Below are 13,806 nucleotides of genomic sequence, written 5' to 3'. Positions count from 1 at the left end.
TAATAAGAACACTAGTCGTCTTAACATTTACAGTCTTCATATATATTATATATATGTATATGTATACATATATATACACTATATAACGAGGCTGGATATAATACACACGTTCACCATTTTACAGTCATATGTACAGGAAGTTGCTAGGGCGGCCCCAGGCTGGGGCTGCGTCAGGCCTATCGAAGCGTGGACAGAGCTGAGGACACGGACAGACAGGCGGACGAACTGGTGGGCACTGGCCCGGGGCGGTGGTGGCTGCATGGGGAAGGGGGCAGCGCTGGAGCCACCTTCCCAGCAAGGGCCCCGTGCTAGGGGGCGCACGACGCACAGTGGCGACACACGGAGAAGCGAGCATGTTCCCAACATATATACATTCTATGTGACATATATATAGAGGGGCACACAGGTGTGTACATGGATCTAGCGCTGTCTCCGCTCCCGTGCGAGTGGCGCTGCGGCCCCTGGAGACGGTGGTCATGCGGAGGGTTGGTCACGCGTCTGCCGGGGATCGAGACTCCTTCTGCGCTCCCAGGCTGGGCTCCAGGGATGGGGTGGGCTGGAAGGGGGACGAGCAGAAGCCAGCGGGGGCAAGTCTGCCCACACCCAGGAAGGTCGCATCCCTCGAGAACAGGCCCCAGATGCTCGGCCCTCCAGACCTTCACGCAGGTTTTGGCCGAGGCTGGGCAGTTAAGACGCCCAGCCTCCAGCCCCTCCTGCATGGGTCAGGACTCGCCAATCCCCTATCCCTACCCACCCCCAGGGTGTCCGGCGGCGGGCCACGACCGACCCACGTGGAATGTGTACCACGTTATCCTGGAACTTTCAGGGGAGAAGTGTGTCCCCAGGCTACAGGCCTCCCGGCCCCTCCAGAGTCTGGGGGTCCCAAGGGGTCTGGCCGCTCCGCGGGCTAACCCCTCTCCAAGCCTGGCCGGGGGATGGAGGCGTGAAGGCCCTGTGCCGTCCGGTGCCAGGAGCAGACGGATCCGGAGCGTGTTTTCTACCCAACCGGGGACCACTAGCTTCCGCCCAAGGCGGCCAGATCCAAGATTCGGTTCCGGATCAGGAATCCGCTCAGGACCCGCGCCGGAAGCAGGGCAAAGGCCCGGGGGCTATGCCTGCGGCTCCTCTCCTCGGCGGCGGGCGGGCTGGCTCCGGCGGCTCCTCCGGCCGGGAGTGGATTACAACGGCAGCCTCTGCAGGAAAGAGACACGGGGCGCGCTGCCTACGGAGGTGCACGTGCCGAGGGGTCAACCCCTCCGGACCCGCCCCGGACTCGCAGTGAGAGCGAAGGCCCGCCGGCAGCTGGGCCTGGAGGCTGGCCTCCGCGCCCCGCCCCCGGGCTAGGCCCGCCCCCGGCGCACGCGGGAGTTGAAGTGGCCCGGGGCCCTCGCGTGCGCACGCGCCACCGCTAAGTCTGCCTGGAGCCGATGGGCCCGCGGCGGAGTGTGCTCTCCAGCCTTGGCCCCTCCAAGGGGGGCTCGCGGTCACTCACCTTATGTTTGGGGCATTTCAAAGAAAAGTTCTCTTCAATGAATATACAACCTATGAGCAAACAAGTTCGTGCGGTTAGAACCGGCATCGTGTGTGGCCGGGAGCGGGGCGCCCACCGCCCGGACGCCCCCGGTTGCGGGTTTTTTTCAAAGAGTAAGTCAAACTCTGCCTGCCCTCCAGCCCCGCTGGCTTGCCTGTCCTTTACTCTCCCCTCCCCCTGGAACCCCATCTAGTCATAGGGAGGCCTCCCCTAATTCTCCAGCTTGTCCCCCCTGCAAACAGCCTAGCCAGTCCAACAGCAATCCTTCTGCCCCGCCCTGGCCGGCACTAGGGCTGGCTCTGCTGGAGGCAGACGGGCGGGAGCAGAGCTGGGAAGGCTCCAAACCTCGTCTGGGTCCAGCAGCCTCAGCTGAGCTGCTAGCTGACCACAGCCACCTGGGTGGGCTCCGCCTGGCAACCCCTATGCGCCTTCCTGAGACTTAGTAATGCAGCTAATATAGCAGCGGCGCAGCCTGCCCTGCCTCAGGCCTGCTCCCTGCCTGGGGACACTGGCCACCTCCCTCTTCGCCATCCTCCCAGTGCTGCAGCCCCTGCTTCCAGTGCCAAAGCCTCTGGGGCTCCCAGGGCGCTGGAAGCAGGGAGAGTCCTGGCAGGGGAGGCCTCTGCTCTGTCGTGTGACAGGGCTGTCATATCCTCACCCCCTTCCAGGGCAGCAGGGGGCAGGGGACAGAGGTCCTGGGGCCTCCCGGAACTGAAGCAGTGCTGCCCGCTCTGGGTCGTGTGCATGACCTCACTGCCTGCCCCAGAGAGCTGCAAAAAGAAACGACTCTCCCCTCTGCTTCACAGGTGAGGCCCCGACTGCAGAGGCGTGGAGGGACGCACCCAGGCCACGCATGAAGGATGCCACCAGGATCAGGGGCTCCAGGCTCTCTGGCAGGCAGTCTGTGCTCTGCGTGCCTGGCAGTGGTAGGTACTCGATAAACGCCCACAGAACAGACAAGCGAGTGATCGGAAAGAGCAGGACAGGTGCGGGGGCCTGGCGTGGCCCTGCTTCCCCCTTCCACAGCTTCTGTTTTGAATCTCCTCTCCTTCCATCCCACTCAGTTTTTGTCACTGAACTGTATCTCTCCCTTTTTCCCAAACCCAGTGAACTCCTATTCAGACTTCAAAGGCCCAGCCTGGTGGCCCTGCTCTTTGAGGCTTGAGATCCTCCCCAGCTCTAGGCACCCCTTGGCGACAGCAGCTCACATATAGCTTTCAGCCTTGTAGTCTATGCTTCTCCAGCAGGTGGCTGAGGACTGACGTGTCTCGCCAGCATTGCCCAGCAGAGGGCCTGGCCGAGAAACACCAGAAGATAAAAAACTGCTGGGGAAGAAGAGGGAAGCTCGGGGGGCAAGGGGTGGGGGTCGAGTGGGGCTGGTTCAAGGAGCTGTGCCCACATCCCCTGACTTCCTGTCCGCTAGGGCTAACTCTTACCCGCATCGCTGGCACACGGGTAATGGTAGGTGTGGAGGCATCCTTTGTGGCAGCACCCTATGGTGGCCCCCGCTTCTTGGCAGCTGGAACAAGTCTGGCCAGGAGAAAAGGAAGACAGGTGAGTCTGCAGCTGAGGGCCCGGGAGGCCCCCACCCTTTTCCAAACAGGCCCTCGACAGGCAGCCGTGGGAGAGCTCAGGATGGTCATCAGCACCTTGGGTGGGGAGCTCTCTGGGTGGGATACCTAGTGTATAACCACAGGTGTCTCTGTGTCCGGCAGGTGTGGGCGAGTGACAGCTTGGCCACCGTGTACCGCATGACATCAGCTGAGCAACACAGCTCTTCCCACCTGGTGTGTACAGTGGGGACGGCTCCTGCCTTACGGGATGGTCTCAAAGCCTGAAGGAGTGACTCTGGGGGCCCAGCGGGTGACAGGAACTCATGAGGCCAGTCACCACCTGGCCATGCCCTTGCCCGCCAACTCCCCGCCACAGCCTCCAGGTGGGCTGCTTTCATGGGCCTACTCTACAGTGAAGCTGGGGCCCCCTCCCGCTCCAGGACAGGCGGTGAGCATTGTTTCTCGCCTTTCTGGGGGCAGAAGCAGTGCTGAACCAAGTCAGAGGCCCCACCCTGAGGGGCCACTCACCACCCCCGCCAGGACTTGGGAGGGGGTGACACAGCTGGTGCCCAGATGCGGGGTGCATGTGACCCCCAGGCCAGCCAGCAGGGCAGCCGGGCCACTCTGGGTCTCAGAAGTCGGTCTGCTGAGCTTGAGGGCTGCCTGCAGGGGGACCAACTGGGAGAGGATGGCAATACTAAGAAGGCCCTTGGAAGAACAAAGCAAAACCCAAGGCCTGGGGAGGGACAGACCCCGATCCCGCAGACCCCACGCGCCCAGTGCAGCAGAGGCCTGAGATGGGGGAGGACAGCAGAGAAAGGAGCAGGCCCACGCCAGGAGGCTGAGTCACAGAAACCAGTAACTGAGGTTTGACGCACCAGGTCCGCGTGGAGGCCGCCTCCTTGTAACAACCTGATGGCACTGGCATCATGGTTCATGTTACCCAGGTGAGTGATGAGAGCTCAGAGAAGCCCAGTGAGTTGCCTGAGGGCACACAGCTCAGGAGGAGCTGGATAGGACTTTGAGCCCAGCAATGGAGCTGGGGCACAGGCTGGCCATCATGGTGCTGTGCTGCTGGGGCGGGGGCAGGTGGGCTCCTTCCCAGGACTGGAGGGAACCCACTCCCAGGAGAAGGGAGAGGCCAGGGATGGTCTCCAGCCTTCCTGGGCCTAATTCATGCCTGAGCATGCTCCCTCTGGTGCCCAGCTGGGGTGGGGAGCGGCAGGGTGGGAAGCTGGGGGAACACCAGTGTTCGTATGCTCCCACATGGCGGTGTCTTTCTGATCAGGGCCAAGTCTCCAGGCCCTCCATTTCTTGGCTCACGAAGGGGTGATAAGGCAGGAACAGGCCCCCAGACCTGGCCCAAGTGTCCTACCCACTGCGGCCCGTGGATGTTCTGATGGCTGAAGAGTGACAGTGGACTCCTCTGGCTGATGGCTTCTCATACCCTGTCTGCACAGAGGCCCCTCAAACCCTGGAGACGGGCCTCTAGAGGTGGAAGCAGAGCAAGGCCTCAGGCCCTCCTAAACCCAGCACTCACATTCTGATCTGTCCCCCTGGGGGCGGCCAAGGGCCCCAGCAGTTCAAGGGAGAGGCAGACTCCCAGGTGGTGGGCACAGTGTGGCTCAGGGTTGACAGGTGGTATGGGGGCTGCAGCAGGGGACACAGAAGGGCGTGCCCCTGGAGGCCTGCACAGGAGTTCTTGTCCAGCAGAGTGCTGATGGGTGCAAAGGTGGGAGCAAGGGCCCCTACTGTGTGGGTGCGGGGGTTATCTGGCCATCCACGTGGTCACACCCTGCTGATGGGGTTGGTGCCCTGAGACTCACAGTGGATAGTGGCTTGCGGGGGTCATGGAACTGGCTTCCTGTTGAGCTGGGACTGGGACTGGGGTCCACATGACTCCAAGACCACCTTAGGCCACCAAGCTCTGAGGCAGAAAGGGTTTCAGGGGGGCAGGTGGCCCTCGGAGCCCTGGGCTGTGAGGGGAGGGGGATGAACCATGACCTGGGGAGCGCCGGACACTGCCTGTCTTCCCAGGGTGTCCTCCGGGTCGGGTGCTGCTCCCATGAGCCCCTCGGAGGCTTCCCTGGCTGCTAGTCCCAGCCAGCTCAGCCCAGGCCCACCTCTCTAGCAGGGAGGCTCTTCTGATCCTTGAGTAACCGGAGCAGACACTGTTGCTAGTGACCAGTGAACATCTCTCCCACCCAGTTCCAACCTTCCAGGGCCGCTCCCAGGGTGGGAGGCCTCGGGACCGGTTATGGAGGATGGCACAGCAGGCAGAGATGGGACCACCAGGCCAAGTGCTCCAGTACTTAATAGCCATGTGACACCAGGAACGTACAAGGCCACTCAGACCCCCTGCGTCTGCCTCAGTCCAGCGGGAGGCCAGTGACGTCAGTGAGGTCAGACCAAAGCGCCTGGAATAGGCAACGGAGGAAGGACAAGGGTTGGCCCCCACCCGGGCTCAGACAAGGTGTAGAAGCAGCACAGCTGGGTCGGGGCTTCGAGGATGTGCACCTCGGGGAGGCCACCCGGCGCTTCCTGGAGGGGATCTCAGTGTGGGCGTTATCGTTCAATGGAGGGGAACACCTGAACCTATTTCAAGGCAGCTGGGAATGCGACAGTGATGAGAGACACGAAAACAGGATGGGAGGAAAGGAGAACTGAGCAGGGAAGCGCAGGGGCCTGGGCTGTCAGGCCAGGGGGGCCTTCCTCCATACGGGTGGAGGCTGGCGGAGGGTTGCCCCAGCATGGAGAGGTCCTGGACCACATCCTGGTAGCAGAGGATCAGGAAACAGGGAGATGTGGACAGCAAAGTTGTCTCCCTGGTGACAGCCAGCACAGGGCTGCTTGTCGGGGCCGGGGGAGTGGGGACCAAGAGGAAGCAGGTGGGCAGGCAGGGAGGGTGCAGGGCAGTGAGCTGGAGGGTGGCATGGTGGGTGCCTGCCCAGGAGACACTGGACGGCAGTGTGGCGAGGGGACAGGAGCGTGGTCCACAGCAGGGAGCTCGTGGAGCAAGAGAGCTGTAGTAACCAGAGTGACAGTCACTGCTGGGACACATGCTAGTGTCCTCGGACAGCTGCCACGGTCACGGCCCCAGCAGTTAAGTCATGGGCTCGTGGGTAGGCCAAGCACAGCTGTGACAGCTTGATGGGGCTGTTATGCCCACTTTAGAGATGAAGAAACGGAGGCACAGAGAGGTTAGGCTATGTGCCTAGAGGCACAGCGACTGCAGTTCCTCTGGGATGTTTCAGGCAGGGCCTTGCAGGAAAGACCCCTGAACCACCCTACCGACAAGGGCTGACTGACCATCCAGCCACCTGTTGTTGGAGGGGCTCTTTCTCTGAGGCCCTGATCCACCTCAGATCATAAGAGGCAGGCAGTTCTGAGGTCCCTTGTCATCTGGAGACTCAGCGTCTCAGTTGATTACTGGAGACGGGTGTCAGGAGGGTGCAGGGGCTGCAGCTGGAAGGGGTGAGTTGAGTGTGTGGTGGGTACAGGCTGAGCGGGCAGCAGGGAGGTCTAAGACAGGGTGGGCAACTGTGTCCTGCCTTGGCCCGGGGGTGCCTCCGCTCTCTGGCTAAGCCCCAGACTCATTTGTGACTTGGTCTGTTTGGCCCACACCAGGGCACTGAAAAGGCCTGCCTGCGGAACCCAAGGACCCACCCGGCGGGACTGGCCTCTTACCATGTCCAGGGCCACCTTCATGGCCTCCTGCAGCCCAAAGAGCTTCCCGGCCACCAGGTAGACCCCGCCTGTCCACACAGCGCAGGCCTCATGCACCCAGTGCTCCTGGGTGTCCCCACCAGGCTCAGCCGGCGGCTCCTTGCTGCACTCATGCTTGCGGCTCTTGTCGGCTGGGGCTGCCTCCTCACTGCCATCCCCCCGGCCGTCACAGCAGTAGCAACTCTGCAGCCGCCGGGACAGGCCCCGGGCACTGGTGCGCAGAGAGCCCTGCTTGGCCGGATCGGCTGGGCCATCAGGCCTGGGGGGCTTCCCGGTGGTGGTAGTGGCAGCAGAAGATGCAGCAGCTGGGCACTCGATGCCTTTGAGTGTCCTCTCAAGAGGCAGCGAGGCCTCCTCACAGGCACCCTCCAGCCGCACCTTCTCCTTGAGTTTTGGCTTCTTTTTGGGGAGGCAGTGTTCAGGGTAGTAGGGCCCACAGAGGTCCCCGAGGTCCTTGAAGTTGGCCGGGTTTTGGCAGAGGCAGCAAACAAGGCAAGAGGTACTCAGGGCCTTGGAAACCACGGGCCCCAGGTGCATGGTGGAGGAGAGGGGCAGGGAGGGCCGAGGCGGTGGGACGGAGCCTCCAGGGAGCGTGGCTAGGGAGGCCCCGGCCGTGTCCAAGGAGCAGGACGAGGAGGAGGAGGAGGAAGGCTTCCTCTGGGGCTGGGGCTCCTCTCCCGGGGAGTTGACAACAGTGCACACGGTGGTGAACGCACCCCGCTTCTCTACCCGCACAAAGGGCGAGAAGGCGGGGGTGCGGCTGTCTGCCCGCAGCCGCTTGCAGGAGGAAATGTACTTGAGGCGGATTTCAGGCTCGGCGGGATCCAGGGGCAGCACCTGCTGCTGCCGCCGCCGCTTAGCACGCCCCTTACAGGGTGAGGAGGTGGTGCTCTTGGCCCGGCCCCGTGTGAGGCGCTTCCGCTTGGAATAGCTGCTGTAGTTGGCATGGCCCGGCTGCTTCTGTGCCCTTGTCTGGGGCTGGCAGGGCCGGCCCTCTGGGGGCTGGGCGGCCAGGCCCAGCTCCTCCGTCTTTGGCTTCTTGCCTCCTACGCCAGAGCTGTCCTCACTGCCCCCCTGCGTGCCATTGGCCCTGTCTCGGGGAGTCAGCAGCAGAGCTGGGCCGAGGTGGGGCCTTTTCTCCAGGGAGCCTTTGGGGAGTCCAAGGGCCCCAGTTCTACCTTTCCGGCTTCTCTTCTTAGGCGCCAGGGCAGTGCCCCCGGGCAGCAGGGCCTCTGGGGACGTGAAGGCCTCTGTTTTGAAACCATCGGTCAAGGACAGTTTCTTACTGTTCACGAGTTTGCCTTTTAAGGATCTATTGGTCGGATTTCTGCACAACGGCTCGGCCCCCAGAGCTGCCGGGAACTTCTGCCCGGGGCTCACATTTAAGAGACCTTCCTCTGCCCCCAGAAGGCTTCCCCCAGCGCTCTTGAGCCCACGTTCTTTCTCGGGGAGGGATGGGCTCACAGGATTCCCAGGAGGGGCCCCTGGTGCTCTGCATGCGAACTTCTTCAGGCTGGGCGAGGTGATCTTCTGCACAATGGCCTCTAGCTTCAAGCCCCGGCCTTTTCGGGGTGGCAGCACCTTGGTCTTCATGGCTCCCTGGAAGGACGCCCGTGAGGCCAGCTTCAGGCCAGTGTCCGGGGTTTCCAGGGGCGGTGGCTTCGCCGTGGGCTCACCATTGCCCTTGGTGGGTTTCGCCTTCTTGGGAGACGTCATCCTCTTGAAGAGGGTGGGGGAGCCCTCGGCCCCCTCCTCCTTCACGTCTCCCCCGAGGCCGCCACTGCGTAAGACCAGGTTGCGTTTCTTAGTGGGGACGGGAGCCATGAAGGCTGACTTCCTTTTGAGGGCGTGGAGGGGTCGATCTGAGAGCTTGCCGCTGGCACCAGGCTTGGGGACCCTCACCCGCTGGCCCGCCCTCCCCTCCTTCTGGGGGCTGCCAGCAACTTTGAACGTGGTAGGCAGGTGGTTATTGGCGAGGAGCTTCTTGGCGGCACGGCAGTTTGGCAGTCGGCTCTCCGAGGGCCGCCTGCGCTTGGAGTGGAAGGCTTCCTGGGCCCTGCTGCGGGACCGGAGGATCATGGACCGCTGGTCTTTGCCCGGTGCGTCCAGCGAGTCCGTCTCCTTGGTCTTGGAGCCCATGGGGCTGCTGTCGGAGGCCACGGGCAAGGCGGCCGGGTTGCTGGGGCTGGAAGCGGCCTTTGGGGAGGGCTTCCCCACCCGCTTGCCTGACTTGAAGGCGGCTCGCTGCTTGCCCCCCAGCTTGTCTGGGGGGGCAGGGGTGGTGGGTAGGCCTGGAGGTCCGGGTGTGCGGGGCTCGCTCAAGGCCGTGAAGGAGCGGGTACACATCCTGGGAAGTCCTTCTGAGATCCCCCGGCCTGGGGCCCCCGCCCCCTCCATCTGTCCCTGGGGGGGCCCTGTGCACGATTCGGGGAGCAGCAGGTCTTTGGGCAGCGCCGGTGCCCTGCACGGGGAGTCCTCGGCCTCAGGCAGCCCCCGGTGCACCCGCCGGCTCCTCAAGCTTTTGCCGCGAGGCACAGGCTCTTTCTTGGCAATGGGGGCCTCGGGCACAGCAGGCTTGTTTGGCTTCTGTGCCAGGGAGGCCTCCGGGGTCACGGCGGCGGAATCCCCTGGGGCCAGCACCCCCTCGGGCCCCTCTTCCTCTGGCTTCATATGGGACAGGGAGGACTCGAACCAGCTCTGGACCTTGGACTCAGCACCCACAGTGGGGCCCAGCAAGATGACTGAGTCCCCAGAGAGGGGGCACGGGGATCCCCAGCCGGCCTTGGGGTCCAGCACCTCCTCCACCTCCTCCTTGCCGCACAGCAGTGGGGCCTTGGGCGACAGCGCATCCTGCAGGCCCGGCCTCTGCTCGGGGCTGCCCAGGAGCTCGCACAGGGATGAGTATTCCTCGGCCTCCAGGTCCTCCTTCCGGCCCGGTGCCGGTAGCAGTGGGAGGTCCCCAAAGTCGGCAGCCGAGCAGCAATGCCGGCTGTCATCCAGCCAGCGGTCGGCCTTGCTCACCTCGGGGCACTGCAGCAGCCCGCCGGCCTCCTCCTTCACCCCACCCACCGTCTCCTGCTGGGAGTCCCGGGGCACCGCAGCCTTCTCCCCAGGGGGCGCCTCCTCCTGGAAGCCCAGGCAGGCCGAAGCCTCCCGGGTGCCATCCTGGCTGGCACTGTCAGTGGCCTTTCCGCCCTGCTCCAGACCCTTGGTGAGCTCGCCGGGGTGCAGCCCCCACCGAGGACAGGCATCCCCCAGGTTCTCCTCGGGCCAGGCAAAGGGGTGGGCACCATCCGCCGAGCCAGCAGAGGTCGTGTCTGGGAAGCAGTCAAAAGCCACGGTGGGGTCTGAGGCCGCGGCCCCCAGGGTGGGCTTGGTGCCGAAGGAGAGGGGACCAGCTGTCTTCTTGGGGTCAGGGGTGGTGAAGCCCACAGAGGGGTCTTCAAATAGCCCCGGACTGAAGTCCTTGGCGCTGCTGCCCTTGTCCAGCTGCAGGGCCTCGGGCAGGGCCTCCGGCTCCCCTGGCCGTGGCCATGCACCCTTGGCCACAGGGTCCAGGCAGGCGCTGTGGTTCTCCAGAGAGAAGGGCGGCTTGCCGGTGTCTTTGGCCAGGCCCGGTGCCTCAGCCCAGGCCTTGTCGGCCTTCTCACTGATGGCCTCCTGCAGCCCCAGGATCTCGGAGGCCAAGTCTTCCTGTGCCAAGGCGCTGAGCAGCAGCCGTGGGCAGTCTCGCTCGCCAGCCACAAGCTTGGAGAAGCTGTCGAGGGGCAGGCTGCTGTGCAGGCTCTGGAAGGAGTCGTCGGACTTGGTGGACATGTCGTCCGGCGAGGTCACGGAGCAGGTGGACACGGACTCGGGCTTGGCCTTGGAGCCGCCGTGGACCCTGGCGGGGCTGCCACGGGCCTGGCTGCAGTAGAGGAAGCTGCGCTCCAGCGGGTCCTCAGAGCCGCTCAGGTAGTCGGCCTCGGGCGGCTCAGCGTGTGTGGACTGCGGCGTGCTGCTCAGCGGCTCCGATAGCGGTGTGCCCGCTGGCTCGGCCGAGTAGCCGCTGCCCTCCGGGCTGCAGTGCTGGCTTTTGTGTTGCTCCGGCGTCCGGCCCACCAGGCTCTTGAGGCCCTTCTTCTGAGGCCCGGCCGCCTTGGACAGCAGCAGCTGCTGCACGGTGTTGGAGATGTTCTCCACCTGGGAGGTCAGGGCCGTGAGGCTATGCAGGCTGAGGTCCGACAGCAGGCTCTCGGGAAGCTTGTCCTTCTGCAGGGCCTTGCAGTTGGCAGCCTGGGTGTCCACAGAGCCGGCAGCATCCGTCGGGGAGGGATTGAGCAGGGGCATGAAGTGGCTGTGGTCGGTGAGGCCAGCGGGGAAGGCCCCAGGGCCAAGTGGCTGCTGGTTGTAGGGAAAGTTCTCCAGGTTGGGCATCAGTGGCGACGGGGTGGAGCTGTAGGAGGGTGAGCGGCCCACGGAGCGGGCCGGCGAGTGGCCGGAGCTGGGGCTGAAGGTCTGGTAGTACTGCTCTGGGGTCCTGACAGTCGCGTCCGGCTGACAGTAGCCTGGGCCTTGCTGCCCATAGTGTTGGTACTTTGCGAGGTTTTGGTAGTGCAGGCTTTCCTGGGCATGGTGACGGCTCTGGAGGGCCTGCTGCTGCTGCTGCTGCTGCTTCTGTGGGTCATAGCTGAGGCGGCTGGACTGGTAGGCATGAAGGTTTGGGACCCGCTGGCCTGGGGCCAGGCTGGCGTTGGCGGTCAGCGGCCTGTCGTGGGGCTGGGCGGAGGGGGCTGTGCAGCTTTTGTAGGAGTGGGCCCCCTGCCCACCGGCCTGGCCACTGGAGGAGTAGGTAGAGGAGGTGGGGAAGGACTGGGACTGCTGGGGGAAGTGGCTGCCCTGGGAGAAGGGCAGAGGGGAGGCAAGGTCACTCTGGGGTTTCTGCCTCTGGAGCTTGGGGTATGCCAGGGATGGTGGGGGCTGCGGCAGCTGCTGCTGGACGTGGAGGGCATGAGTCCGGAAGGGCAGCTGGGCACCCTGCTCTGGGTACTGCCGGCTGGGGGGCACCACCGTCTTTTTCATCAGGTTCTCGTCATATTTGCCCACCCCACCTGGCAGGGGCTGCGGCTGAGGGGGTGGTGGCTGGGGGCCCCCCCAGGCCTGCAAGCCCTCCTCGCCCGAGTAGCGGCCCGTGTAGGGGCTGCCGTCCTGGACGGTGTAGCCCGCGAAGGCCGGCCTCCCCGGCGGGGCCTGCGGCGAGGACAGGCCTTTGCCGGCGCGCGCTGTGGCGGGCGTGCCCGTGCCGCCCTCGTAACCGGGGAAGGGCTGCGGGCCGTAGTAGTCCTTGGTCAGCAGACGCTGTCGGTCGCAGCTCAGCCCGGCCTGGCTTGGCTGCCTGTAGTTCTCCAGGCGCGACGTCTCCTGTGAGGTCTGCTGGTAGGTCTGCTGTTTGCCATGGAAACCACACCTTTCTCGAAAAGACTGCATGACTTGGGCTGGTTATCTGTGAAAAGAGAAAGGGCAAGAGGGAGGGCGGGGAGAGGAGGGCAGAGCGGGCGGGGTTCAGACGGGCCATTTCCTTCCCTTGGAAAGCCAGCCCCCTCCTGCCCCGCCCCCTCCTGCAGCCGCCCCACCAGCTGTGCACATATTGACAACTTGTGTGTCAGGGCCGTGTGCTCTGTAATTCCTGCTCTGACGGGGACAGGGAGGTGCAGCCCGGCTGCCCAGCGCCAGCCACTGGGGAGCTGCCCCCTCCTGCCACCAGTTCCCCTCCCCCTCCCCGCCGGCTCAGAATCAGCCATTCCCGCTCCCCCGTCCCCTGGGGCTGCTGGATCCGGTAATCTAGCCCCAGCGCAGCAGTGTTCAGGCGTGACCCAGCTCGTGAGTGTGTGTATGTGTGTGCGTGGCACGGGGGATGGCCTGCCCTGCCCCAGAAACCATTCACTGAGGCCTGGAGTCTATGCACGTGAGCATGCGTGCACGCACACACACACCCCTTCTCCATCACTGCACACACACAAACAGCTTCTTCATCACTGCACACACACACACACTCCCCTTGTCTATTACACAAACCCCTTCATCACTGCATACACACACTCCCCTTGTCTATCATCACACACACACACCTTCTCCACCACTGCACACACACACACCATCACTGCATACACACACTCCCCTTGTCTATTACACACACACATACACCCCTTCATCACTGCACATACACACTCCCCTTGTCTATCATCACACACACACACTCACGCTCTCTCTCTCCCTCTCCCCCTCTCTGTCACTGCTATGCCCTCTGGAAGCTGTCTGTTCCTTCTGGCAGGCGCTGATGAGGGGCCACTGAGCCACTGTGGGCATAAGCTGTCCCTGCCTGAGCACGGGCAGTGGCCCTGCCTCCTGTGTTGGTGTCACAGGCACGTGAACAGGCCGCGCGGCCCTGACGAGGCAGCGATGGGGCAGAGCTGTAGTCCCTCTGCCTGAGGCGCGTGGGCCTCCAGGTCAGCCCCGCCCGCCTGCACCGGGTCAGGGCCAGGCCGAGAGCCCATCTGTTTATGATTTTCGGGGCTGGGCATGCAAGGAGTCCAGCCTGCACCAAAGCAAGATCCTGGGTCAGGAAATGACCCCAGGGTGGGGGTGGGGCTGGGGGGGAGGCCCTTCAGGACAGAACCATGGGGTCACATAACAGGCCGGCTGTAGCGTCCAGGCTAGTGGCCACCCCCTGCCCAAGACCCTTCGAGGAGGGAAGAAGGAGCAAGGACACCCCTGGTTCATGGGCAGACACAGCGAGGGCTAGTGGCAGCCTGATCCCAGCCGCTGGGTTTACCCACACCTTGCTCACCTGCAGGGCCCAGGCCCCCAGAAGGGCACAGGGGACTTTTCGGGGCCCATTCCAAACCCAAGAGGAAGGGGTGGCCTGGCGTGTGCTCCAAGCCTCCAGGGCTGTGTGAGGCACAGAAAATAAGGGGGCACAGAGAAGGGATGCCGACACGCAGATGTGAAAAGGAAGAA

At 64.0% G+C, this 13,806-nt stretch overlaps 2 protein-coding genes across 4 annotated transcripts in view; one reads left to right on the top strand and one right to left on the bottom strand.

Annotated features, from left to right (window-relative positions):
• The first annotated feature begins 414 nt into the window (after positions 1 to 414).
• On the top strand, positions 415 to 3,940 carry LOC129649183 (translation initiation factor IF-2-like). Its single transcript, XM_055576314.1, has 4 exons — positions 415 to 1,644; positions 2,338 to 2,457; positions 2,955 to 3,085; positions 3,247 to 3,940. Exon 1 carries the CDS (start codon positions 415 to 417, stop codon positions 1,342 to 1,344), a length of 930 nt encoding a protein of 309 aa, XP_055432289.1. The 3' UTR covers positions 1,345 to 1,644; positions 2,338 to 2,457; positions 2,955 to 3,085; positions 3,247 to 3,940.
• RAI1 (retinoic acid induced 1) overlaps positions 1,056 to 13,806 on the bottom strand; it is a 106,958-nt gene continuing 94,207 nt past the window's right edge. For 2 of the 3 annotated variants that reach the window (XM_055576307.1, XM_055576308.1), the window contains 3 exons: positions 6,772 to 12,292; positions 2,968 to 3,061; positions 1,373 to 1,542 (listed from right to left, as the gene is read on the bottom strand). In XM_055576307.1, coding sequence (XP_055432282.1) covers positions 1,409 to 1,542; positions 2,968 to 3,061; positions 6,772 to 12,276 — 5,733 coding nt within the window. In that variant the 5' untranslated portion in view covers positions 12,277 to 12,292 and the 3' untranslated portion in view covers positions 1,373 to 1,408. Of the gene's footprint in view, positions 1,194 to 1,372; positions 1,543 to 2,967; positions 3,062 to 6,771; positions 12,293 to 13,806 lie in introns of those variants that run through there. The other variant, XM_055576309.1, reaches the window with a different exon arrangement.

Source organism: Bubalus kerabau, chromosome 4 (assembly GCF_029407905.1).
Source record: "Bubalus kerabau isolate K-KA32 ecotype Philippines breed swamp buffalo chromosome 4, PCC_UOA_SB_1v2, whole genome shotgun sequence".
NCBI classification, from domain to species: domain Eukaryota; kingdom Metazoa; phylum Chordata; class Mammalia; order Artiodactyla; family Bovidae; genus Bubalus; species Bubalus kerabau.
This window is presented reverse-complemented; position numbering and strand designations above follow the sequence as displayed.